Below are 23,610 nucleotides of genomic sequence, written 5' to 3' on the forward strand. Positions count from 1 at the left end.
CACAAACAGAATAAAAACCCCTCCAACAAGCAGAACAATTCCGTTGTCAAGGCTATTTACAAGTTCTGAAAATTTTGTCGGGACGGTCCAAAGGTACTTGGCAAGGGGAATCACATGGAGCCAAACAGGAAATGCACCATGTTGCTAGTGATCTGTGTATACACCTCTCACTAAGACTGAGGAGACTGGTGTAGAGACAGGAGTTCCTGTACAGTCCAGCTACGTCGGTGTGACCCTGGAACCAGGATCTAATACAGGGCTGTACTGGACCAAAGCCAACATACAAGCCTTGCCACACTCAGCATTAGGACTTCAGTGCAGGATCCAATGGGAGAGACAAGAGAGAGCTGTGACACATATCCCCGCTTCCCTCAACAATACCCAGAATAGGGGACAATGGGAATGCTGAAAGACCAAGCGATCACATATGGAGGAGTCCCCTTCCCGGTGTGAAATGCCCCTCCTTAGCGCTACCTGCCATAGCAGGGCCAGTGAGGAAGGCAGGCCACTAGACTAGGATTTGATTGGTCACAATGCACAAGGACCTCAATGCATTTCTGCCCAGCTAACTTGGACTTTGCTTCAACCACGGAAACAACTGCATTGCCTCCAGCAGCCCACCTTTGGCTGCTGTGTCCTGGCCACTGAGAAAATCCCATTAGCAGCTGCTTGTGGAGGAAGAGCTCACAGATGCTGTGGAGGGAGGAGTAACCTAACAAATGCAACAATACCATGGCCAAGAGCCCAGCCCCCATCTGCAAGGCTTGAGGGGGGCACGGGCTTTAACCAAGCTCAGCAGAGTAGTCAAGAGACAGGGCAGTCTTAAGCTTTAGCACAAATTTGAGTACTGTTCCCCTCTCTCCCCCCCCCCCCCAAACTAGCAGTAACAGGATTGAGACCCCACGGCCCCAAATCCTGCACTCTCTGCAGCAACCGCAGATGGCAATGCCCCCGCACATACGCTCCCCAGGCAAAGTGCAGTCAAAGGGCCTAGTGCATCTGCAATGCGCAGGGCCAAGCACTCGCCCGCATATGACGGTTTGGGTTAGAAGAGCTAGTCTCAGGGCCATGGAAATGACACATCTAGGTGGAGAATCCCTCTGACACAGAACACCCTGAGCCACAGGCACCGTGTCCATCCTCAGCTTGGAGACTAGACAGCTTCGCTCAAGCAGCTTAGCTCTGAGAGGTCAGAGAACCTCTTTTCACTGCTGTCACTCAAGTCCCCAGCACAGAAATCCACTTGTGGGAGTGGAGAATAGGGCCAGAGCGTAGCCAAGCCATGTTCAGCCAGACAGCTGTATCCTACCCTAACACAAGCCAGTAGATATCAGTTCCCTGAGAGTAGGCCGGGTAGGGGGTCACCATGCCAGCTGGGCAGCTGTTTCCACCCACAGAAGGGGCACTTCTGCGAATGAGCAACATGATGGGGACAGCCTGAAGCCCTCTGTCCGTTCAGCTAAGACTCTTCTTCCTCATTAACTTCACTAGGATCCTTCCAAGGTAGGGCTGAAACGTCATCCCCTCAGCCACTTCCCTTTTCCCACCCCAGGGAGCGTGACAGACTGTTCCAGAGTGTGGAATGGGTCAGCCCAGCCCCGGGAGGAGTCAAAGAAGACAACAGTCTCATGCTGCAGTGCCTGGTCTGGATGTGGCTAGGAAGATACTCCCATCCCAGCTGCTGTGCCTATGCTATACAAACACTGAGGCTGGGACTAGCTTGATATACCCTAGTGGAACAGCTGAGGTGTGAATTCACTTGCTGTTAACACTACTGCCGGCCAGGTAGCTGAACTCTCATTGGATCAATGCACCGAGGCAGGGTCAATCTCACAGGAACATCACGCTTATCCCTGGTGGAAGAGAAACTCCTTCAGGCCTGCCTGCCCTTACAGCTCTGCACAAGTTTCTCTGCCAGCTGCAGGTGGTGGCGAGGGGTGGTAGCAAAGCCTCCCTGACTGACCCCACAGCAGCCTGTGGGGCAAGGCGATTTACCCATTGCTGCAGCTCTGCAATGGATTTTGTTTGGTCATTTATTCCTGCCCATTTGGGATGATTTGTCAAAATGCTCAAACTGGAGAAGATAAATGCGGTATCATAAACTAACTCCCCAATCAATCAATTAATCACACCCCTGGGGCAGGGCTAGCTGTACCAACAGCTGGTACCATAGGAAACAGCATGAGTGTGCTGTGCCCATCAGCCCCATAGATACTTCCGGCTCATTTGAATGAATGCCCTTTCCAAATGACAGAAGAGGTTCAAACCAAAGGCTCTGCTGGGACTTCTGGGGAGCAGAGGCAGTGCAATTCCAGTCGGAACCCCCATCTCCAGCATGAAGGGCTGGCTTACTCTTCCCTTCCCTGTGGCCAGGTCTTCCTTCCAGAATGCATACACAATGAAGAGATTGATGCACAACAGCAGCACACCCAGCGGGGCCCCTGGGAGCCTCCTCCAGAAGGTCAGGCCAGTGCAGTCAAAACCACACGGGCAGCAGGACGGCAGAGATCTTCACACTCCTCACACAGCTCTTCCAGCCCAGGGGACAGTTATAAACAAGGGAGCGAGCGAACCATTGAATACCAAAGTTGTTTGCTTTTTCCTGCTCCTGCCACCAGGTAGGAATGAACGGGCACAGCCCAGGCCTACTGGTTCTCCTCCCGCATCTGTTCCATTATGTTGATGAGGCTTTCCAGCCCGAATACATAGCCCATGTCAGGTCCATCATGCACAGTGGGGTCATCCCGAAACCCTTTGAATGTGCTGTGTGCAAAATCAATCATGCGCACATCCACCTTGGGAAGGGCAGAAGGGCTGGGCTCTGTGCTGGTGTCATCCTGCAGGCTCTCTGGGAGAGAGGTGTCCACCCGCTTTAGGCGCATCTCTGCCCTGCGCTCCATGAACATGCCTGCCCTATTGTCCTTCCCATCGTAAATGATGAGGAGGGAGCTGGAGTAGAAGCGGTAGGATGCCTGCCTCTCCAGCACAGCCTTCAGGCTCCGGAGTTTGGCGAGTATGGGCTCAAAGAGGTCCTTGCGCAGCTCTAGGCCATTGTGGAGGTACTGGTAGAGGGCATTGCGGAACCCCTCGATGGAGAGACCACGGCCGTAGTACTTATTTCTGCATAAGTAATGTCCTGTGTCCAGCTGATAGACCTAGAACACCAGAGCTCACGTTAGCTGGGAAGCACGAGTGACACACCGTTACAGTGAAAGACTGGACTGCCCTGTGCAGTGACACTGAGGGGACCTCCTGACAGTCAACAGCAGGCAGGTCTGTCTAAAACCTTTGGTGCTCCTGGAAACCTTACAGGCAAGGTGGGACATTCCCTTCTCACACTGCCTGGGATACTGATGGCTGCCCAGGCCCGGTTTCCCCTTCCAGGAGTAGAGAGCAGCACATCCGTCAGCACAGCAAAGTGTGTCCAAAGTAGGTGGGGAGAAACTTCACACATGACCAGATGGATCAGCGCTGAGTGTGTCAGCAGCTGAGCCACATGGAATGGAGGGACTGCTAAGAGGGGTCTGCCCCTCAGCATGGCATATGACTAACCCGTGGCACACGACTAACCTGTGGCACTCATTGCTGTAGAATCAGATTCCAGAAAAGGACCAGGTCCTCCACTATAAACAGCATCTCCCCATCACACTAGCCAGAGTAGGAGTACAAGGACACTCAATCCTTATGCTTCAGGGCATACCCAGAAGGGAAGAAAGGAACTCCCCTCTCCTCTAAGTATAGGAAGCCACAAGTGGCCTGTGACTGTATGAGAGATGCTACTGAGACAAGACCCCAGGCACCACTGACCTGGCTGGAACAGGCATCAATTGCTAGGCTCTTCACTAGAGAGTCATAGACTTTAAGGTCAGAAAGGACCATTATGATCATCTAGTCTGACCTCCTGCACAACGCAGGCCACAGAATCTCACCCACCCACTCCTGTAATAAACCCCTAACCTATGTCTGAGCTACTGAAGTCCTCAAATCATGGTTTAAAGACTTCAAGGTGCAGAGAATCCTCCAGCAGGTGACCTGTGCCCCACGCTGCAGAGGAAGGCGAAAAAACCCCAGGGCCTCTGCCAATCTGCCCTGGAGGAAAATTCCTTCCCGACCCCAAATATGGCAATCAGCTAAACCCTGAGCATGTGGGCAAGACTCACCAGCCAGACACCCAGGAAAGAATTCTCTGTAGTAACTCAGATCCCTCCCCATCTAACATCCCATCACAGGCTGTTGGGCATATTTACCGCTAATAGTCAAAGATCTAATTTTGGCAATTAATTGGCTGTCCCATCATACCATCCCCTCCATAAACTTATTAAGCTTAGTCTTGAAGCCAGATATGTCTTTTGCCCCCACTGCTCCCCTTGGAAGGCTGTTCCAGAACTTCACTCCTCTGATGGTTAGAAACCTTTGTCTAATTTCAAGTCTAAACTTCCTGATGGCCAGTTTATCTCCATTTGTTTTTGTGTCCACATTGTTACTGAGCTTGTTAATTAGGCTTGCTGGATTTTAGCACTTCTCTACAACACTCAGTACATATGGTTACTGTGCAAAGCAGGCCATGGCCCATTCCACACCATGAGAAGTTACAGACTCCTTCATTCCAGTGGAACGGAGAAGGAAGTGATGTGTAACAGCATGTGCTCTTTGGAACACACGACTGGTAGCAGGCTGCCAAGGGGCTGGGAAGGAAGAAGTGTCACAGGAACACTGCCCAGCGGAGAGCACTATCCTGCTGTGCTTTCCCTAGGTGGCTGGGGATGTTCGAGGAGGGGTGTGGAAGATGTCTTTCTGCCACAGGCTGCCCCAGACAATCCCTGGGATACTGTACCTGCATTCCACAAACTCTCACACCCAGCGTGGCTGAGGTACTCTGTTCACACTTCTTCATCTGCCGAGCAGCCTTCTCTTCAGAAGCATCATCTCCATGCTGCCTGGTCCCCATCTTCAGGTCAAGCACACAGGGAAATCGGAAATGATGCACCACATTCTCCAGCAAAAGGAACTCTAAAAAACATGTCAAGGAGATTTCATCTCTCAGAGCTGCCAACCACCAGGAACCAAGCAAGTTATCTGGGAACTCCTGGATCTGTAATGCATGCTGGGGAGTGGGCACGAGGGGACAAAAAGGAGTCAGTGACAAAGCAGCCAAGAGGAGAGGAATATGACGAGCCCAGTAGGGAAGACAAGGAAAGAGCCCACAAGACAGTAGTACTGGGCAGGAAAATACGAGCCCAGTCTCTGTCAGAGGGCCCAGAAGGGGAGACGTGACCTGGTGACACAGATGGCACCTAGCCAGCGGGCACTGCCAGTGTCCTTGGCAGAAACCTGACTCTCCTCCCAGGTGCCTGGACAGACACTGCTGCAGGGACAGATGGAAGGAATAATGGAAAAGGGGCCCCAGCCTTTGGCCCAGCTGGTTCTGCTTGTGTTGATGGCAAAAGGAGCGTGTGCTCTGAGCATGAGCCAAGGGCGAGGTGCCGGCCACTCCTTGCAGAGGTGGGAAGCCTTTGCTGGCACCGTTCTGGAAGACGCAGCCAGCTGCCCTGGCTCTGCTTTCTGGAGGATACTGTAGAGCTTTCGGTCCTTGGACTCCGATCGCATGCGGCTCAGCTGCTGCTTATGGCAGCGCAGACTCCATGGGTTGTAACTGATCTTTTCCGAGCTCAGGCCGCTGTTCCCATCCAGCATCTGAAACGGAACATCGGAATGGATGTGCAGCTCCACCTTGGGGCTCTTTGTCTCTTGGATGCTGCTGGCACAAAGAAAAGAACACATGCATGCTAGGGAGTCCTTGACTAGACAGCTAACCTGTCACAGACAGGAGTTAGACTACAGCACTGGAACCCAATAACTTCTCCTGGCAAGGGATTATCTCCCCCATCCCCTCTCCTGTTACATGCCCTGACCTCCAACCCAGCAATGCCAGTCTCTGGTCTCAGTGAAAGCCAGCAATTCTTCCTGGGCGAGCCTGGAGCAGAGCCTCCATGCAGGAGGGGCCTATCTGCACAGAGCAGGAGCAGGATCTGTAGTGGGCACAGCCTTCTGAAAGGGGAACCTTCCCCTAGACCACCCCAGCGTGCAAAGGCAGAGAGCTTGCCCCAGGGACCTTCAAGAATGTACCACAGAGGCAGCTAGTCTCCAGGGGCCTCATAGCCCCAGCCTGAGCATACTTCAGAGAGGGAGGGACCAGGCCAGTCTCTGGGACGAGATGCTGCCTAGAAGTGGGCAGTGTGTGACAGCTAGGTGTGCGCACTGGGAAGTGAGCCAGGGACCACACTCCAGCAAGCTCTGCACTATATCACTGCCTGGGGCCAGTCAGTGTAAGACATGGGGAGTGCAAGGGAGAGCTATTCTGCCAGGAAGCCCCAGAGCTGACCGAGGGATGAGGAAGTGGTGTGCTTGCAGACTGCACTGTTCCCAGCCCCAGTCCTTTTACCTCTCAGGGTTGTCACCGGGCAGGCCGGGTCTCTCCTCCTTGTGCTCACCGACACTGCTGGATCTGTGAAGGCTCCTGCGGGAGTGCTTGCGCCGAGGCTGGTCCCTCTCTGGCATGTCATCCTGCTCCAAGGCCTCGCTCTCCACATAGGGATATGCTACCAGGTTAATGTAGCCATCACTGTCTCCCTCAAAGCAGACAGACACCACACCTGCCAAAGAGAGGCAGCTTATCTCAATCCAAGCAGTCCCTCAAGGGGTAGCTGCGCATGTCTGCGACTGGCAGTGCAAGAGCTGTCAGCAGGGAAGAGAAAGCAGACAACACCAGTACAAATCTAGAACTGTGGAACTGTTCTGCGGGAAGGGATCTGAGATGCTGCAACCTGCATGAGAATCTTGCAAAGGGAAAACTCCTCAGACAAACTACCCCACCCAGCCACTAGCCCCGCAGAGGAGGGCACAGAAACTGCGGCTGAACGCCTGCAGGCAGGGCAGCCTCCGCAGTCATCATAGATCATAGAATATCAGGGTTGGAAGGGATCTCAGGAGGTCATCCGGTCCAACCCCCTGCTCAAAGCAGGACCAATCCCCAAACAGATTTTTGCCCCAGATCCCTAAATTGCCCCCTCAAAGATTGAACTCACAGCCCTGGGTTTAGCAGGCCAATACTCAAACCACTGAGCTATCCCTCCCCCCATAGGGAACCCAGCAACACATCTCCCCCAGTTTGCAGAAAGCCTGGAAGTTTCATCTCTTATCCTCCTGCCATGTCAGCAGCTTGCCCTTCAGCTAATGCAGCAAGGTTCACCCTGCACCCAGGCGCACAGCAGTCTGTTTGCTGAGTGTTGCCTCTCTGTATCTTCCAAAGCCACTGCTCAAGGTGTGGTCTAAACCGAACGCTAGCAACTCCAGAACTGACACTGCCATGGGAGGGGCCCAAGGGAGGGTTGGTGCAACATCTCTCAGATGGTCACTCCAAATAGTCATGGATGCGTCTATGTGATGCCTTCAGTTCAGCAAGGTGCTTTTCCAGTCCCCTTCTAGGAGGACAGATAGGAAATTCACGTAGGCATTCTGAACAGCACCCCTCAGAGCTCTTGCTCGAAGAAGTCATCAGCAATTCAGATTTCTAGTTCACTCAGTAAAGAACATTAATGCACCTTTTTGCATGTCTAAATTAAATGAGTGCCTACCTGTGACAGCAAGTGATAACAGCCATGTGCCCATCACTGGAGAACCAAGAGAAGGGTCCATGGTAGTGAATTAAGCATTTCCACTTGAGATCTCTGGTCTCCTGGCTTGGCTTTTGTAGTCCAAAATTGGGATACATTGTTACAACGGACATTTTACCTGTCAGCAACATGATGAAGCGAGCAGAGGCAGCACATGCCAGACACCCCTTCTGGGAGTTATCCTAGTTATGCTAGCAACTCCATAGTGAGGGTGACAACAGGGTTTCTGTTTAAAGCCCAGTTTTCAACCCTATTTAAATCAGATTGACTGAAAATGGACATGGCAGTTCAGGACTCAGGGGAGAGTTCATGATGCAAATGTGGGGGCATTTGGTCAAGAGGTTGCTGTGATACAGCCCCATCAAACATAGGAGCTTTTGTCCCGAGAGAGAGAGAACAGGAGGAAAGATTCACACAACACTCCTATCCCTAGTCTGTACCCAGCGAGAACTAGTCTTCAGCTCCAGAAATGACTTTTTCCAGTGCTCCATGAGACTGTGTCCGGCTGTACACACTCAGCCACTAGGAGTGACCCAGCTTGTAGCAATACTGCACAGATGCAATCAGGGAACTGTTCTGCAAGCCATGACAGCTCTGGGACCCTGCAGCCATGAGTTCAAGATTCCTATTCCACTGGCTGCTGATAATATTTCTGAGCTCTACACAAACAGCCCTTTTTATTGAGGCCTCATACCCTACTGTAGGAGCAGGCAGCTACCCCACTGCCTCATTTTAAGAGATACAACAACTGAGGATGCAGGTCACTTCCGGTAAAGCTGGGGAAAGAACCCAGATCTCATCCACGTTGCCTTTGGGAGTGAATGTGCTAAATCTATTGCTTGTCTATCCTGTCTAACCACTGGATCACACATCTTGTACTGGTCAGGAATTCAGCCCCAGAATCCTGATCATAGACTCATAGAAGATTAGGGTTGTAAGAGACCTCAGGAGGTCATCTACTCCAACTCCCTGCTCAAAGCAGGACCAACCCCAACTAAATCATCCCAGCCAGGACTTTGTCAAGCCTAACCTTAAAAACCTCTAAGGCACTGGCCTGGGACCCAGGTGAGCTGGGTTCAAATGCGGGCCCTGACACAGACTTTCGACGTGATGCTGGGTAAGTCATTTAGACCAAAATGTTTGGAGGTGGCCTTGGTTTCTCTGGGCCTCAGGCCCTCTGTATAGAGGGTAACAGCTCCCCACCTCTCCCCGGTGTTGGCAGGGTACAGCCGGAAGTGGCTGGGAGGCATTAAGATCCTGCAGTGAGAGGGAGGGCACAGGTACAAGAACTACCTGCCTTGTGAGCTGCTGGGGCCACCCCCACCAGTATGGGGCTCACTGGGGTTCCCACAGCTTTTTGGAGACTCATAAGGGCTGCCCAGGAGTCGAATCGGCTAGTTTGGCTGCTGGCCATGGGGCCTCCCAAGCCTATTCTGGCGCCCTGTGCCAGTTTTGGTGGATTAGGGCAGAGGAGTTTTCTAAGGTTTGCGGGGAGAGGAGCCACTGGGCTGTACCTGGGCACACCAAGCACAGTGTACCTGGGCACACCAAGCTGCTGGACCGTACCTGGGCACACCAAGCCGATTACTGAGCCGGCATTCCTGGAGATGCGATCTTACTGTGGGTCATGGCACTCCTGCACCTGAGGCAGCCTCCATGCACAGGCCACCACAGTCCCCTGCCACCAAGTTCCAGTGATGCTTTGGGGGTGTTAATAATGGGGCAGGCCTGCAGCTAGAGCTGGGGTTGATGCAACAACTGTCCACAGCAATTGGCAAGGGTGTCTCCTTAAGAGCCATTGTGCACGTAAGTTCTCCCTGGTGGGGCTGTGGCTTGAGCAGTCAAGCTCCCGGTGCCCACTAAGGCATTGGACTCCAAGCCCCCATACTCAGGCATTAGAAAGTCAGGAGCTGCTCACTTCGGCACGTCTACCTGGGCAGTGACTGTGTGGCAAGCTGGGGGTGTAAATCGAGAGCGCTCCAGCGTGCTGCACACTAACTGTCTGGGTGAACCTGCTACTGTGCATTAAAAGTTCCCAAGGGCACTCTAATGTAATGCTGCTTCAACCAGCTCTACAGCAAAGCGCACGAGGTAGCTGTTAGCACTTGGCGGCTGGGCCCACGCAGCCACTCGGCACCACGGCAGGCTGGCGCGTGGCAGAGTTACAACCCAGCTTACTGCACAGTATTGCTTGCATGGAAATGCCCCTAGTCTCCCCACATGTCCCAGAGAGTGTGTTAGTGCAACACGGAGAAAACCATTAAACTTACAGACTCTGGAAATACTGTTGGGAGAGGGGCAGTTCTTAACTGGGTAACTCCACCCTGTAGGGATGGCAAGAGGAAGTAGGAATGTCACCGTATAGCTCCAACTCAGGGCTCCTCTTCAGACTGCTAAGCGGAACCCTGACTGGGGCCTGTGTAGAAGCCCTGACAGGGCAGTAATTGCTGCTGGCTGTGAGAGTTTTCACTCACACCTTGAGCCATCTCTCCTTGTTTCCAGAGCAGGGTGAAATTTTCCAGAATTTGATAAAAAGGAGGGGAAAGGGACACGTTTTTGGGAGCTGTTTGCATTTGTCAACTCTGCCTCGTTACCAGGTGCACAATCACAGAGAAGCCAGCACAGTGTCCAGCATGTTAGGTGAAGATTACCTCACGGAGGCACGACTGTGAGAAGCAGCACCTGAGCTAGGTATGCCCCACGTTTGTAAGTCTGCCTGCTTCCCCTTGGCACACTAACACTCTCTGGGGGTACCTGGGCAGACTAAGGCAGCAACTCCCAACTTTTAAGCATGCCATCCTGGGGTTCTGGACTCCCACCCCCGAAGGGCATGAGGAGCAGGCAGCCTGTTGTGCAGCAGTCAATCGATGGAGTTACGGTAATAAGTGGATAACCTAGTGCGCAGGCAGGAAGGGGACAAGAGAAGCCAAAGTCTGCATGTGCCATGCAGAGCACATGCCTCCCAAAGAGCCTGGGCCAGGCAGAGAACCAGAGTGGGAGTGGAAGGAGGAGAAGGGGGCAGTGAGGGAAACTAGGAGTTTTAGCTGGCAGGAGTTCTGCCCCTTGACTTGAGGGAGTAGCTTTGAGTGAGCTGTACTGACATGTGCCAATGGAGATGCTTTCCCTGCTGTAAACCTCCCTTCCCCACAGGTCTCGACTCAAGCTTCCACCTGAGGCTGGAAGAGGTGACCTGTAGTAACCTACCTCTAGGCTTGGAAGGAGCTGGTTTTTACCTTTCCCCTACACACACACAAACCAGTGAAAATATATTTCCATCCACAGTCATAGACATGTACAGCTCAGCAACGTAAGAAACAGCCTCTTGAGAGCTTTGCATTTGATGTAAGGCTATTTCCTTTGGATAGTATGACATCCGATGTTGACAGTGCGTGTTTGAATGGTTATAAAGCTTTAACCTTTTGAACCTCAACGTCTACACTAAATAAATGTCTGACTCCCCCATAATTTCCCACAAATGGGAAAATTTAAACTGATAAATTTTAAAAATGCTTAAAAATAAACATCCTCCTCCATTGAAATTACATACATGCAAATCTAACTCTGCCAAGCCTGGCCACAGGGAAGGGCAATTCCTCATGTCCCACGGGAGATGGAAGACTTTAAACCACAGCTAATTTTAATTTTTGGTCACTTTGAAAGATTATTGGTGCTCTTGGTCAGTCGGGTGACTCCTAGAGACTGTTTGCATTTGGAGGGTAGAAAACTCAGTTCCAAGTGAACGTTTTCACACTCTGACACATCTGTGAATAGTTTTTCAGCGACAAATGTGGCACATACAGGAGGGGTAAAGATTTCACCAGCTCTTTGGGATGACCAGCTAGACATCCATCAAGCTTTAACGTACTATCACTAATCACAGTAGCATACTCTGACCTGGAGTGCACGGTGAATCTGTAAATCGGACCTAGTCCCCCCCCATCCAGACTGCGGGTTACAGTGGTAATGCTGAGGAGCTGAGAAAGGCCAAGAGGAAACGGTCCTTCCTCAAGGGAGTGATCTAACTGCCTTACTCTGGCATAGACACAGCTCAGCCCACCCAAGACAGAGTCTCTTCATGTCTACAGGAAGGCAGGGTACCTGCAAGGCAGGTCAGGTGCACACCTGAAGGGGTGACAGCTCAGCATGCTTTGCTGCCACCGAATGCCCCCATTCCCCTGAATATTCACAAGCAGCAAGTGGGTCAGGAAAACCAGGAATGCACATTTTTAGCACCAGCTTCAGAACATTTGCCTTGGCAGTTTGCTCGTATCATTTTCCACACAAAGTCTGTTCCCACAGACGCACCCCATAAGAACCAGAGTACTGAAAAGAGCTGATACAGTCAAGCTCACAAAGCACCCATCGCCTCCGTTTAACAACTTTCTTGTTTAATGTGAAGAGTGGGAGGACAAGCCTTCTGAGACAACCTGGGCAGGGTTCAAAACAGGACTTTGCCGGCCGATCCACATATGCTGAACATGGCTCAGTCAGGAGCTAATTCAGAACTCTTCTCAGACTGAAGCATGGCACTGAAATCATCCCTTGATCATCAGCCACACGCTCAGCCCTGTACACACACTCCGAGAACACCTCTACTCACCACACAGTTCACATCAAATCACTGGAGAGCAGCAGTAGTGAAGGAAATGACAAACAGAACCTGCCCCCAGCTGCAGGAGCCCCACAGAGTGGGAAGCTACATTGTGCAGCAGCACTGGGGCTCACCTTTGTACTCAGGCGTGAACTCCTTCATTTCCGGGGGCAGGGACTCGTAGAAGCGCTGTTCTCGGGAAATGAGGGGCTTGCAAACAGTGTGGTCATCGTAGCGCATCATGCTGCTGTGGCCGCCCACCTGGTGAATGAAAGGCTCCAACAGGACCCCTCGCTCTCCGGCTCGACTGGCATTTTTGCCATACTTGCCCACTTCCATGGTTTGACAAACACACATTGCGTTCGGCACCAGTTGCACGCTCGGGGCATGGGGAGAGCCACATGGGCTGGGAGGGGACAGCTTCACAAGGGGCAGACAGCCACGGCTGAGAAATCCCAGGAATTAGTCTTGTTCCAATCTGAAAAACAATGGAGAATCCTATGAGAAAAGAGCTGTTCTCACCTCACTGTCTGGCCTGTCTTCCTAGTAACTTTTACCACTTTGCTTCCTTAGTAGAAAACTTGTTGGACTCTAAGGTGATCCGTCAACCATGCCTGTAGCCCTGCCCACATGGACAGGGATGCACACACTTGCTACTATTGGTGTTTGGATCCAAATGTCCAGCTCCCTACCCCACCTCCACGTTTGGCAGGCGCTCCAACTCTTTAGGGCTAGCAGGACTTTCCCACAGGGGTTTGTCAAGTGATGGCTGGAAGAAATCTAGTATTTTGATTCCACTTAGAAAGTTATTTCCATGTGCTAATGGATCTTGCCATTAATAAAGTGATGTCACAATTGCAGCATATGTTATAAGGGAGACTCTTCCCCCCTCCCCCCCAGTATCTAGCACTAGGAACAGCACAAGTACACAGAAAAGTCCTACAGAAATCCAAATCCTGCTATTTCTGCCACCACATTTCTAGGATCTTTGATAAAACTGCCACCATCCTAATTAGTCTCCAGTGAGGACTGCTGTAACCTCCTGCGCCTGCCCTCCTGATGGCACACACCGCCACCCAAAACACAGCCTCTGGCCCCATCCTCCTGCCCCGATCCCTCCCTACATCACTCCCCATCCACTCTCTCCACTGGCTCCTCCAGCTCCACTAATCATCATCTTCAAACTCCTTGGCTTCAGCTTCAAGCACAGCCCCCCTCCCCCCATTCACCCTGCCTCACCTGACCAGGTGGCCAATGCTGAGCTGTTTGTGTGCTCCGCTCCCCAGCCTCTCAGCTTCCTCTGTCCCCATGGACACCATCATCCTCACAGTCACTCAGGCCTGTAACCTCTCTGATTTGGCCTTCCCTCTTGACCCACAAATTCAGGCCATGCCCAAACCCTGCTGTGTAAGAAAAAACAGCATCTCTGAAACTGGCCTTTCCTCTTCACCAACACAGCTAAACTCTCACTCCAGCCCTCGATGTGTCACACCATGGCCACTGCAGCCCCTCCTCACTGGCCCCCAACACCACACCTTGCTTGCCTCGGGTCCATTCTGAACGCAGCTGCTAAGGTTGCCTTGCTGGCTTGTCACTCTGACCACCTCAGTTTAAGTCCCCCAAACGCTCTGCTCACAACAAAATGGACAGTAGAGACAAGCCCATGGCCCTTCCTAACTTAGCGTTGCCATACCTCAGTGATCTAGTAACGGACAGCACCATTAACCCCACCTTGCCAACGTTCCCAACCTCTACCGCCCAGCTGTCAGAGTCTCCCTTACATGCCTCCTGCGCACTCTCATGCTGCCCCTTATGCATGGCAGGATCTCCCCAGTAAAGCCCATCTTCCTTCAAATCCCACCTTAGCGGCTTGGTTCATGAACATTTAGTTTGAGTGCACTTAGTGTCCATGTGGACCTTGCTGCCACATGCTCCATTGGCTGGAAGTTGAAGCTAGACAAATTCAGACCAGAAATAAGGTGTAAATTTATAATGGTGAGAGTAATTAACCACTGGAACAATCCCTGACAATTTACAATTCAGGATGGACTGTTTTTCTAAAAGCTCTGCTGTGGGAATTATTATGGGGCAGCTCTCTGGACTGTGCTACACAAGGAGTCACACTACATCAGGGGTGGGCAAACTATGGCCCGCAAGCCGTTTTAAGCTGGCCCACGAGCTCCCACTGGGGAGCCTGGTCGGGAGCCGCACCATGCGGCTTGGCCCTGCTCCGGCGCTACAGCTGGGGCGCCAGGTAGGGGGCCATACCACATGGCTCCTGGAAGCCACGGCATGGTCCCACTCCGAGGGTGGGGGCGCTCCATGCCTAGGAGCCGGAGAAGGGACATGCCACTGCTTCTGGGAGCCGCTTGAGATAAGCGCTGCTCGGAGCCTGCACCCCTGAGCCTCTCCCCATGCCCCAACCCCCTGCCCCAGCCCTGATCCCCCATCCGCTCTCCAAACCCCTCGATGCCAGCACGGAGCATGCTCCTGTACCCCAAGCTTCTCATCCCCAGTCCCACCCCAGAGCCCGCACCACCAGGCGGAACCTGCATCCCTTCCCACACCCCTGTCCCAGCCCTGATCCCCCTCGGAACCCCTCGGTCCCAGCCCAGAGCACCCTCCTACACAGCAAACTCCTCATTTCCAGCCCCACCCCAGAGCCCGCACCCCCAACCAGAGCCTGCACCCCCTCCAGTACCCCAACCCCAATTCTGTGAAAATTCATGGCCCGCCATACAATTTCTATTCCCCAATGTGGCCCTCAGGCCAAAAAGTTTGCCCACCCCTGCACTAGATGATCACAGTCGTCCCTTCTAGCCTTGGAATCTCTGAGATCAGAAGCTTTTTGCAGCAGGGACCTGCTCCTTTAATTTGTGAAGGGTCTAACACGCCCATGGGTGCTGCAGAACTAAGGAAGTCACGTGAAGCGAAGATGGACTCTTGCCTGAGAGATGCTGATGGGGCAGATTGGCTGGCCTGCCTGCCACTCTCTGTCTTCACTGCACAGTTAAGTTGGACTCTTTCCCAGGTCTTAGCCCAACCCCCCCTCTGTCCCTGCACAAGACCCTTGGAGCTGGGTTTGGAGGTGCTTTATGCCCAGGCTAGCTGGCCCAGCTAGTGGACCAGGTTAGAACCTGGGCTCCAATTCAACTCAGGCTGGAGCCACCCTCTTTGTGTTGAGGATGCAGGCAAAAAACAAACAAACAAACAAACAAACAAAAACAAACAAAACACCTCATTCACATGCTGATAGCCCTCCAATACTTTTCCCACAACTTCCCCCAAAGGACAGACAAGTTCTCCTGCAAATGACACAACTGACTGGTCTCAGTACAAAGAACTATGGGATATGCCCCCAGAGACACTCAGGTAAGCGCAGACACAGTAAAGTGGGTAGATCTTTGCTGTAGGGATGCTCCAACCTGAACGAGGCTAAGCAGGGTGCTCAGACCCAGGTGCCAATCACTGGAGTGCAGACAGCCTCTGTGGTGTTTCTTGGAAGTGGGTCAGGGGTTTGACCCACATAGGAAAGGGGAGTAGAATTTTCTAATGTTTCCATCCTCTGCCTTTTCACAAGGAGGAGACCGGCAGAGGGGCAAGATGGTACTGTGCACAGGAGGTCAGCCACAAATTAGAGCAGAACAAGGCAGGAGTCATTTGGGGCCTCTTCCTGCAGTCTCAATGGTGCCTAGGAGAAGTTTATATTCCCAGCTCTCGCAGCCTGGTCGGGACTATCATACCATTTGAAGTTTTAGTGACCCAGCTCTAGGGTTCATGCGATTCCAGAGGAAACTCAGCTGGAGGAGAAAAGGTTTACAAGTGTGCCAAGGGTAGCTGAGGGGTTCAGATGCAAACAAAGCCCCCACCGTATCTGTAAAATCCTGAATTTTAAGCTAGTCTCATAATTCTGAGAGGCCTGATCCAAGTTTTGGACACATGGGTTTGGTGATACGGTTTCCCTACAAATTTAACATACCAAATCTCCTCTCCTTATTTGTGAGTAATGGGGCAAGGCTGCCAAGCTCTGCTCCCTGACCTGTAGAGTGTAATGGCATGTCCCGGTCTCCAAATGGGTACAGCACAAGTTCTGCTTCTAGGTCAGATGGGTTAGAGACATGCCAGGTGCCTGAGGTGGGCTTTTGGCACCGGCCCTATCAGCATGAGAGTCTAACTTATGTCAAGGAGGCCAAGCGTCCACACTGATACTTTGAAGCAGATCCTTTGGCCCAGTCTATTCGCTCAATTCCCCTTGGATTGTGCAAAGAGAGCAGAAGCCGCCTGGTGGAGGGAGTCTCCAGTGGGTGCAGAGCCAGAGTATTCAGCTCTTATGCCTTCCTGCCCTCTGCCCCAGTGTAGCACTGTGTTAGGGTGGGGACAGGACAAGGGCATATTGAGAGTGGGAGGGGCTGTGTCTGGTGCCCTCCAGCTATCCCTAACTGGCAAGTGATCTCTTGGGACCACAGACAGTTGGCACATGAGCCTGGGCCAGGGCAGAGAACCAGGAAGCTTGTAATGGATGGTTGCTTTTCCCCCTCTCCTTGTCTGCGTGGGGGGGCTGCGTGGGGGAGGCTCCCCAGTCTTAGGCGCAGTTAGTCAAACTCCTCTCCCACTTGCTGAGGTTCCCACAGCCCAGCAGGGAGGTAACAATGAACAGTCATAGGTACACTTTTATTGCTCCTGTAATGCAGCAGGAAGCCAGCAGGGGAGCTACTAAACAGCTGCAGCAGGGAAAGGACAACAGCTACTCACAGTATTTTGGTTCAGAGCAAAGCTGCTCAAGGCAGGGGTTGTAACTTGTGCTGCGGGGGGAGGCAGTGACCACCACAGTGACTGGAAGCTGATCCAAACCCTTCACTGTAAACGACACAGGGTGCAGCCCTGTACAGTCACATTGAGGGCCACAGGTTGGACACCCTGACCTCGGAATCTGCGATGCATGAATCTGGGTCCTGCAAGGGAAACACAGAGATGAGGTTCTTCCTCAACTGGCCACAAGATGTCTCTGTTGCTGCACATATTTGAAAGGATCCAAAGTATCTCTAGGATGGGAATAACTGCTCTGTTCTTCTAATCCAGGGGCTCTCAAACCTCATTGCACCATGACCTCCTTCTGACAACAAAAATTACTACACAACCCCTGGAGTGAGGACCAATGGCTGAGTCCCGCTACCCTAGCTGGAAGGGCCAAAGCCCGAGCCCCACTGCTCCGGGGGTGTGTGCGTGAGGGCAAAGCCCCAAGTGGGAGGCCTGTAACCTGATCCCCACCACACAGGGCTGAAGCCCTCCTGCTTTGGCCCTGGGTCGTGGGGCTCAGGCTTCAGCCCCAGACCCCAGCAAGTCTAATGCCAGCCCTGGCGACCCCATTAAAACGGGGTCATGACCCACTTTGGGGTTCTGACCCAGAGTTTGAGAACAGCTGCTAATTCAATCCACTCCACCGGCAAGCACAACAGCTTAGAACAGGCCTGCACAACTCGTAAAGCGGCGAGGGCCATATTACTCCAAAGAAAACAGCTGAGGGCCGAAACCCCCCGGCCCCGCGGAAACACCCCCCCCCCCAGCACCGCCCAGCCCCACGGAAACAAACCTTCCTTCCCCAGCACCGCCCAGCCCCGCGGAAACAAACCCTCCTTCCCCAGCACTGCCCCGCCGAAACAGCTAAGGTTTGGGGGGGAGGGTGTGTGATACTTTATTAAGAATTTTTCAATTAAATCAAACAATTTTTTTAATTATTTTAATTTTTTTTATTAATCATGGAAAAATTAAAAACATCTGTTCCGTTGAAAGAAAACATTTGTACTTTTCATAATTACCTTGCAAATTTAATGAGAAATATTACATCTCTTTTCGGCAACAAGCTTGTCGCATTTGGGGGTCATATTTGAAGTGGATATTTTCATAATGTCTTCCAAATGGTCGTCAGTCAGAGAAGAACGTTGCTTGTTTTTATTCATGTTCATGATGGAAAATGTTTGTTCACGTATGTAAGTGCATCCAAAAATGCTGAACATTTTCAGTGCAACTTCATTGTCCAGACTTTTGTAGAAGTCCCGCAAGCTGCTTTCTCTGTGCTTATTTCGGTAAACTGCTGAACACTGAAGTTCAATAACCTCCAACTGCAAATCTAGTGGCACTACCTCTGGATCCACAGAAAAGGGATCTTCAATCAGCTTCAACTGGACGTCTTCTTCTTTAGACAAAGTAAGTCTTCTGTCAAATTCTTCAATCAAAAGAATGATGTGCTTTGCGTATTTTTCTCCTAACTCGGCGTGTTTGTGCTGAGGGATACGCTGTGCACAAGTGGGAACGTGACACATTTCACCTTTTGACAGCTGACTTCTGAAAAGTTTCAATTTCATTTTGAAAGCTTTCACTGCTGCACACATTTGAAATATAAGTTGATTTTTTCCCTGAAGTTGAATGTTGAGATCATTCAGGTGTGCTGTAATATCACAAAAGAAAAAGAGATCTTGATTCCAGGACTCATTTTCAAGCTCTGGGAATTTTATTGGCCCATTTTCTAGGAATTTTGCTACCTCCTCTTTCAAAGCAACAAAACGCTGGAGCACTCCTCCTCGACTCAACCACCTCACTTCTGTATGGTAGATTAAGTCATTGCACTCGGTGTCTACCCCTTCAAGAAAGGCTCGAAATGTCCTATGTTTTAGTCCTCTAGAACGGATGTAGTTTACAATGGAAACTACCACTGACATTACATGCTCAAATTTTAAGACTTTGCTACACAAAACCTGCTGATGCATAATGCAGTGATGTTTGGTTATTTCTCTCCCGATAAATTCTTCAAGAAGAGTAACTGCTCCAACATTTTTTGGCACATAGCTGGAGCACCATCAGTACAAATGGCCACCAAGTTTGTGAAATCTAATCCCGACTTATCATTCGTGCACTTTATCACTTCACTGGAGATTTCTTTTCCGGTTGTGCGACCCATCATGGAGCACATGCCAGCAAGTTCTTCAGTAATTTCAAAGTTTTTATCAATACCTCTAATAAAAATAAGAAGTTGGGCGGTGTCTTTTAAATCGGTGCTTTCATCCATAGCTAGGGAGTAAAAGCAGAATTCACTGACTCTCTGCTTTAACTGATCACTTAAATTGGTAGAAATGTCAGCTATTCTTCTCCGTACAGTCATGCGTGATAGACTGACATTCTCAAATATTCCCCTCTTTTCTGGACATAACTCAGATACAGCAATCAACATACACTTTTTTAATAACTCGCCTTCTGTCAAGCATTTCCCAGCAGCAGCAATTTCCTTAGAAATTTTAAAGCTTACTTTAGTAATTGTATCGTTCTCAGTGCTCACTTTCTTGAAAATTTGCTGTTCTCTACTAAGGTTTTTTCGCTAAACTGGCTGCTTTAATTATTTTTTCATTTGGGCTCAATTTGGCGAGATTGGGATGCTTAGTTTCAAAGTGCCACCGAAGGTTGTATTCTTTCGGAACGGCTAACGTTTCGCGACACACGAGGCACAGTATTTTGTCTTTGGAAATAGTATATAAGTATTTATTCGTCCATTCAGTGTTGAAAACTCTGTGCTCTGATTCTATTTTTCTCTTTTTCTTTTCACTCATGGTATCCATTATGAAGCTCAAGATTTTGTTGAATAAATTCACACACAAGGGAAACACTCACAGTCACACACAAAGAGAAGAGATATCTCACGGCGCATGGCACACTAGCAAGGCACTGACTGTGTGTGGAAGCCTGTAGGTCCAGGGGTCACTATATTACTGCACACAGCAGTCAATCAATGCAGTTGTAGATAAATCTCTGCATTATGAATTTTTGTATAACTTTTATATGACTTTGTATTGAACCTTGGTACTATGTTATAGCGGGCTCCTAAGATAGTATAATTAAGGTAAAAGAAAAATTTCTTCTGTGCAAATTTTTGAAGCAGAGTTCAAATTTGTGTGCCATGAGGCAAATGCGCCCAAGTGAGTAAAATGCTTATACATTTAAAAAGTTTTAATTTGCAATTTGTGTCAATTTATATGGGTTTTCAGATAGACATCATAAGTAAAAAAAGAAAAACAAAAGTTTGTGTTTTAAATTGAAAATTTTCCTAAAAAATATCAATAAATGATTATCAGCCAAGAATAAGATATGTAATTACAAATGCATTTTAATTTCCTCATTGGTCGAAATGTCAAAGACGGCTAAACTAACCTTACTGTTTTTCCCTGCGATCTTTTTCATTTGCCCATTCAATATAAACTCTGTCCAGATCTATCAGTCCTCAATCCAGCTGGTAACTCTTAATACACATCAGCACCCCACATAGAACCCCCCACTCGCTAGTTTCCCAATACACACAGATTTCTCCTCCCTCCCTCCCAGTGCCCTTCCCCACAGCCCCACCACCACAACTAAACAATGCCCCACACAGACCCCCAGTGCCCTGACACACACAGATCTCCCTCACTGCCCAGCACCCCCCTACAGGCCCCCACTGCCTAGCACCCCAAAACACACAAACCTCCCCCACTGCCCAGCGCACTCCACACCCTCACAGCCCAGCACCCCCCGCACATCTCCCAGACACTCACTCCACCACACCCTTCCCCCTTCCCTGGCCGCACTCACCAGCCCTGCTGGGAGGTCTCTGGCTCCTAGGGTGAGAGCGGCAAGGGGAGTCTCCAGTGGTGAGCGGGAGCCGGTTCGCACCGGTTCGCGGGAACCAGTTGTTAAATTTAGAAGCCCTTTTAGAACCAGTTGTCCTGCGCGGGACAACCGGTTCTAAAAGGGCTTCTAAATTTAACAACCGGTAAGTTGAAGTGACCAGGACCGTAGCTGGGGGGGAGCAGAGGGAGCGGCTGCTCCCCCTGAGCACATTATCCAAAAGTGGTGCCTTAGGAGCCGACCCCATGGGTGCTCCAGCTCTCCGCCCCGCTCCCCGGCCCCAGCTCACCTCCGCTCCGCCTCCGAACACTCTGCCCCGCTTCTCCCCCCCCCCACCGCTTCCCGCGAATCAGCTGTTCGCGCGGGAAGCCTGGGAGGGCAGAGAAGCAAGCAGTGGCTTCGCGCTCAAGCCCAGGGAGGCGGAGACGGAGCAGAGGTGAGCTGGGGTGGGGGGAGCCGCCCGTGCCACAGCAGGTAACCCGGGGGGAGGGGCGCAGAGGGGAACCGCTCCCCGCCCCAGCTCACCTCTGCTCCGCCTCCCTGGGCCTGCGCGCGAAGCCGCCGCTTGCTTCTCAGCCCTCCCAGGCTTCCTGCGCGAACAGCTGATTCGCGGGAAGCGGGGGGGCTGCAAGCTCAGCCTGACCCGATGCTCCAGGCACTGCACGGTGGCGGCGTGGCCCGGCTCCAGCCGAGCGGCGTAGCTGTAGCGCCGCCAGCCACCTCCAGGCAGCGCAGTAAGGGAGCAGGGAGGGGGTGTTGGATAGAGGGCAGGGGAGTTCAGGGGGGTGGTGGGGGGGTGGATAGGGGTCGGGGCGGTCAGATGGCAGGGAACAGGGGGATTGAATGGGGGCAAGGGTCCCGGGGGGCAGTCAGGAAGGAGCAGGGGTTGGATGGGGCGGTGGGAGGCAGTCAGGGGCAGGGGTTCCAAGGGTGGTCAGGGGACAGGGAGAAGGGGTAGTTGGATAGGGAATCAGGAGAGGAGTTGGATGGGGCGGCGGAGGGCAGTCAGGGGACAGGGAAGGGGGTGGATGGGGCAGGGGTCCCGGGGGGGGCATCAAGGAACACGGGGGGTTGGGTGGGGGAGGGGGGGGGGGGGGGGGGGGGGGGGGGGGGGGGGGGGGGGGGGGGGGCGAGGGCTCCGTGCCCGTGTCCCGCTTGGGGCAGTGGGGAGGGGCAGCGGCGCGCGAGGGCTCCGTGTCCTGCTTGAGGCCTGGGGGTGCAGCGCTGCGCGCGGGCTCCGTCTCCCACTTGGGGTGGGAGGTGGAGGCGCGGCAGTGCGCGAGGGCTCCATCCCCGTGTCCCGCTTGGGGTGAGGGGGGTGGAGGCACGGCGGCGCGCGAAGGCTCCCTGCCCGTGTCCCGCTTGGGGCAGGGGGGCCGGTTTCGCGCGCCGCGGCCGCTCGGAATCTCTCCCTCCCAGGTTTGAGAGCCTGGGAGGGAGGGGGAGCAGCGGCGCGCGAAACGGCCGCTCGGGATCTCCCCCGCCCTCTCAGGTTTGAGAGCCTGGGAGGGAGGGGGAGACTCCGAGCGGCTGCGGCGCGGGCGCCGCTTCTCCCCCTCCCTCCCAGGCTCTCAAGTCTGGGAGGGAGGGGGAGCAGCGGCGCACGAAACGGCCGCTCGGGATCTCCCCCGCCCTCCCAGGTTTGAGAGCCTGGGAGGGAGGGGGAGACTCCGAGCGGCCACGGCGCGGGTGCCGCTTCTCCCCCTCCCTCCCAGGCTCTCAAGTCTGGGAGGGAGGGAGAGCAGCGGCGCGCAAAACGGCCGCTCGGGTTCTCCCCCGCCCTCCCAGGTTTGAGAGCCTGGGAGGGAGGGGGAGACCCCGAGCAGCCGCGGCGCGCGAAACAGCTGCTGCTCCCCCTCCCTCCCAGGCTTGAGAGTGAGCCCCCGCGGGCCGCACAGTGAGCCCCGAGGGATGTTGTGCAGGCCTGGCTTAGAAGAAAGCGCAACTCAGTGAGCAGGGGTTCCTGGACTTGTTCAGAGGATAGCAACATTTGAAGAGAGTGTGCACTGTGGACACCTCACCCACCTCTTTGCCATCAGGCAGACCGCCTCCACTCCCACTATTGATCAAACACACCCCGCGCCACTTTAGCAGCAATGGCTTCCCTGGAAATTAATTTTAGGAAAGGAATAAATTTTTACCTTCTTTTAATGGGATTTAACATCTGGAAACAAGCAGCTGCTGCCAGAACCATGTGACCAGCCAGCTCTCCACAGCCCCCAGGCCACAGCACTGACCACAGCACCCTTAAAAGTTTGTAATATCCTTATGGTGGAGTGAACCTCATCTTCAGTTCCATACTGGGCAAAAATCCCTGCCGCCTGTGTTTATGCTACTTGTTAACCAGTAGAGCAGGAATTTCCAAAGCAATGAATGGAATTAATGGGCACCAACTTAATTCACCATACCTTTAATTCTAAAATCCTAGCAATTAACCAGAATGGTTACAGCACCCACTGGCATTCAGGACTCCTCTGCATTTGATTTTCAGTTCTGCCACTGACTTCCTGTGAAGCCTGGGGCCAAGTCACTCAAATGCTTGGTGCCTCAGTTTCCCTTCTGTAAAACAAGGACAATGATACTTCCGTACTTCACTGGTAGGTTATGAGAGTACAATAATTAATGTTAATGAGGAACTCTAACACTACCAAGATGGAGGTCACAAGTACCTAGGCAGACAGATCAATCAGCTCCCCC

At 52.3% G+C, this 23,610-nt stretch overlaps 1 protein-coding gene across 4 annotated transcripts in view; it reads right to left on the reverse strand.

Annotated features, from left to right (window-relative positions):
* Positions 1-1,419: 1,419 nt before the first annotated feature.
* IP6K1 (inositol hexakisphosphate kinase 1) overlaps positions 1,420-23,610 on the reverse strand; it is a 93,136-nt gene continuing 70,945 nt past the window's right edge. For 2 of the 4 annotated variants that reach the window (XM_024193655.1, XM_029912656.1), the window contains exons 2-6: positions 12,399-12,742; positions 6,443-6,653; positions 5,574-5,758; positions 4,835-5,010; positions 1,420-3,155 (exon numbers count right to left, since the gene is read on the reverse strand). In XM_024193655.1, the coding sequence (XP_024049423.1) occupies positions 2,646-3,155; positions 4,835-5,010; positions 5,574-5,758; positions 6,443-6,653; positions 12,399-12,621 (1,305 nt within the window). In that variant the 5' untranslated portion in view covers positions 12,622-12,742 and the 3' untranslated portion in view covers positions 1,420-2,645. Of the gene's footprint in view, positions 3,156-4,834; positions 5,011-5,573; positions 5,759-6,442; positions 6,654-12,398; positions 12,743-17,016; positions 17,217-23,610 lie in introns of all 4 variants that reach the window. The other 2 variants (XM_024193656.1, XM_024193654.1) reach the window with 2 other exon arrangements.

This window comes from Terrapene carolina, unplaced genomic scaffold, assembly GCF_002925995.2.
Source record: "Terrapene carolina triunguis isolate 2854851 unplaced genomic scaffold, T_m_triunguis-2.0 Scaffold235, whole genome shotgun sequence".
In the NCBI taxonomy this organism is placed as follows: domain Eukaryota; kingdom Metazoa; phylum Chordata; order Testudines; family Emydidae; genus Terrapene; species Terrapene triunguis.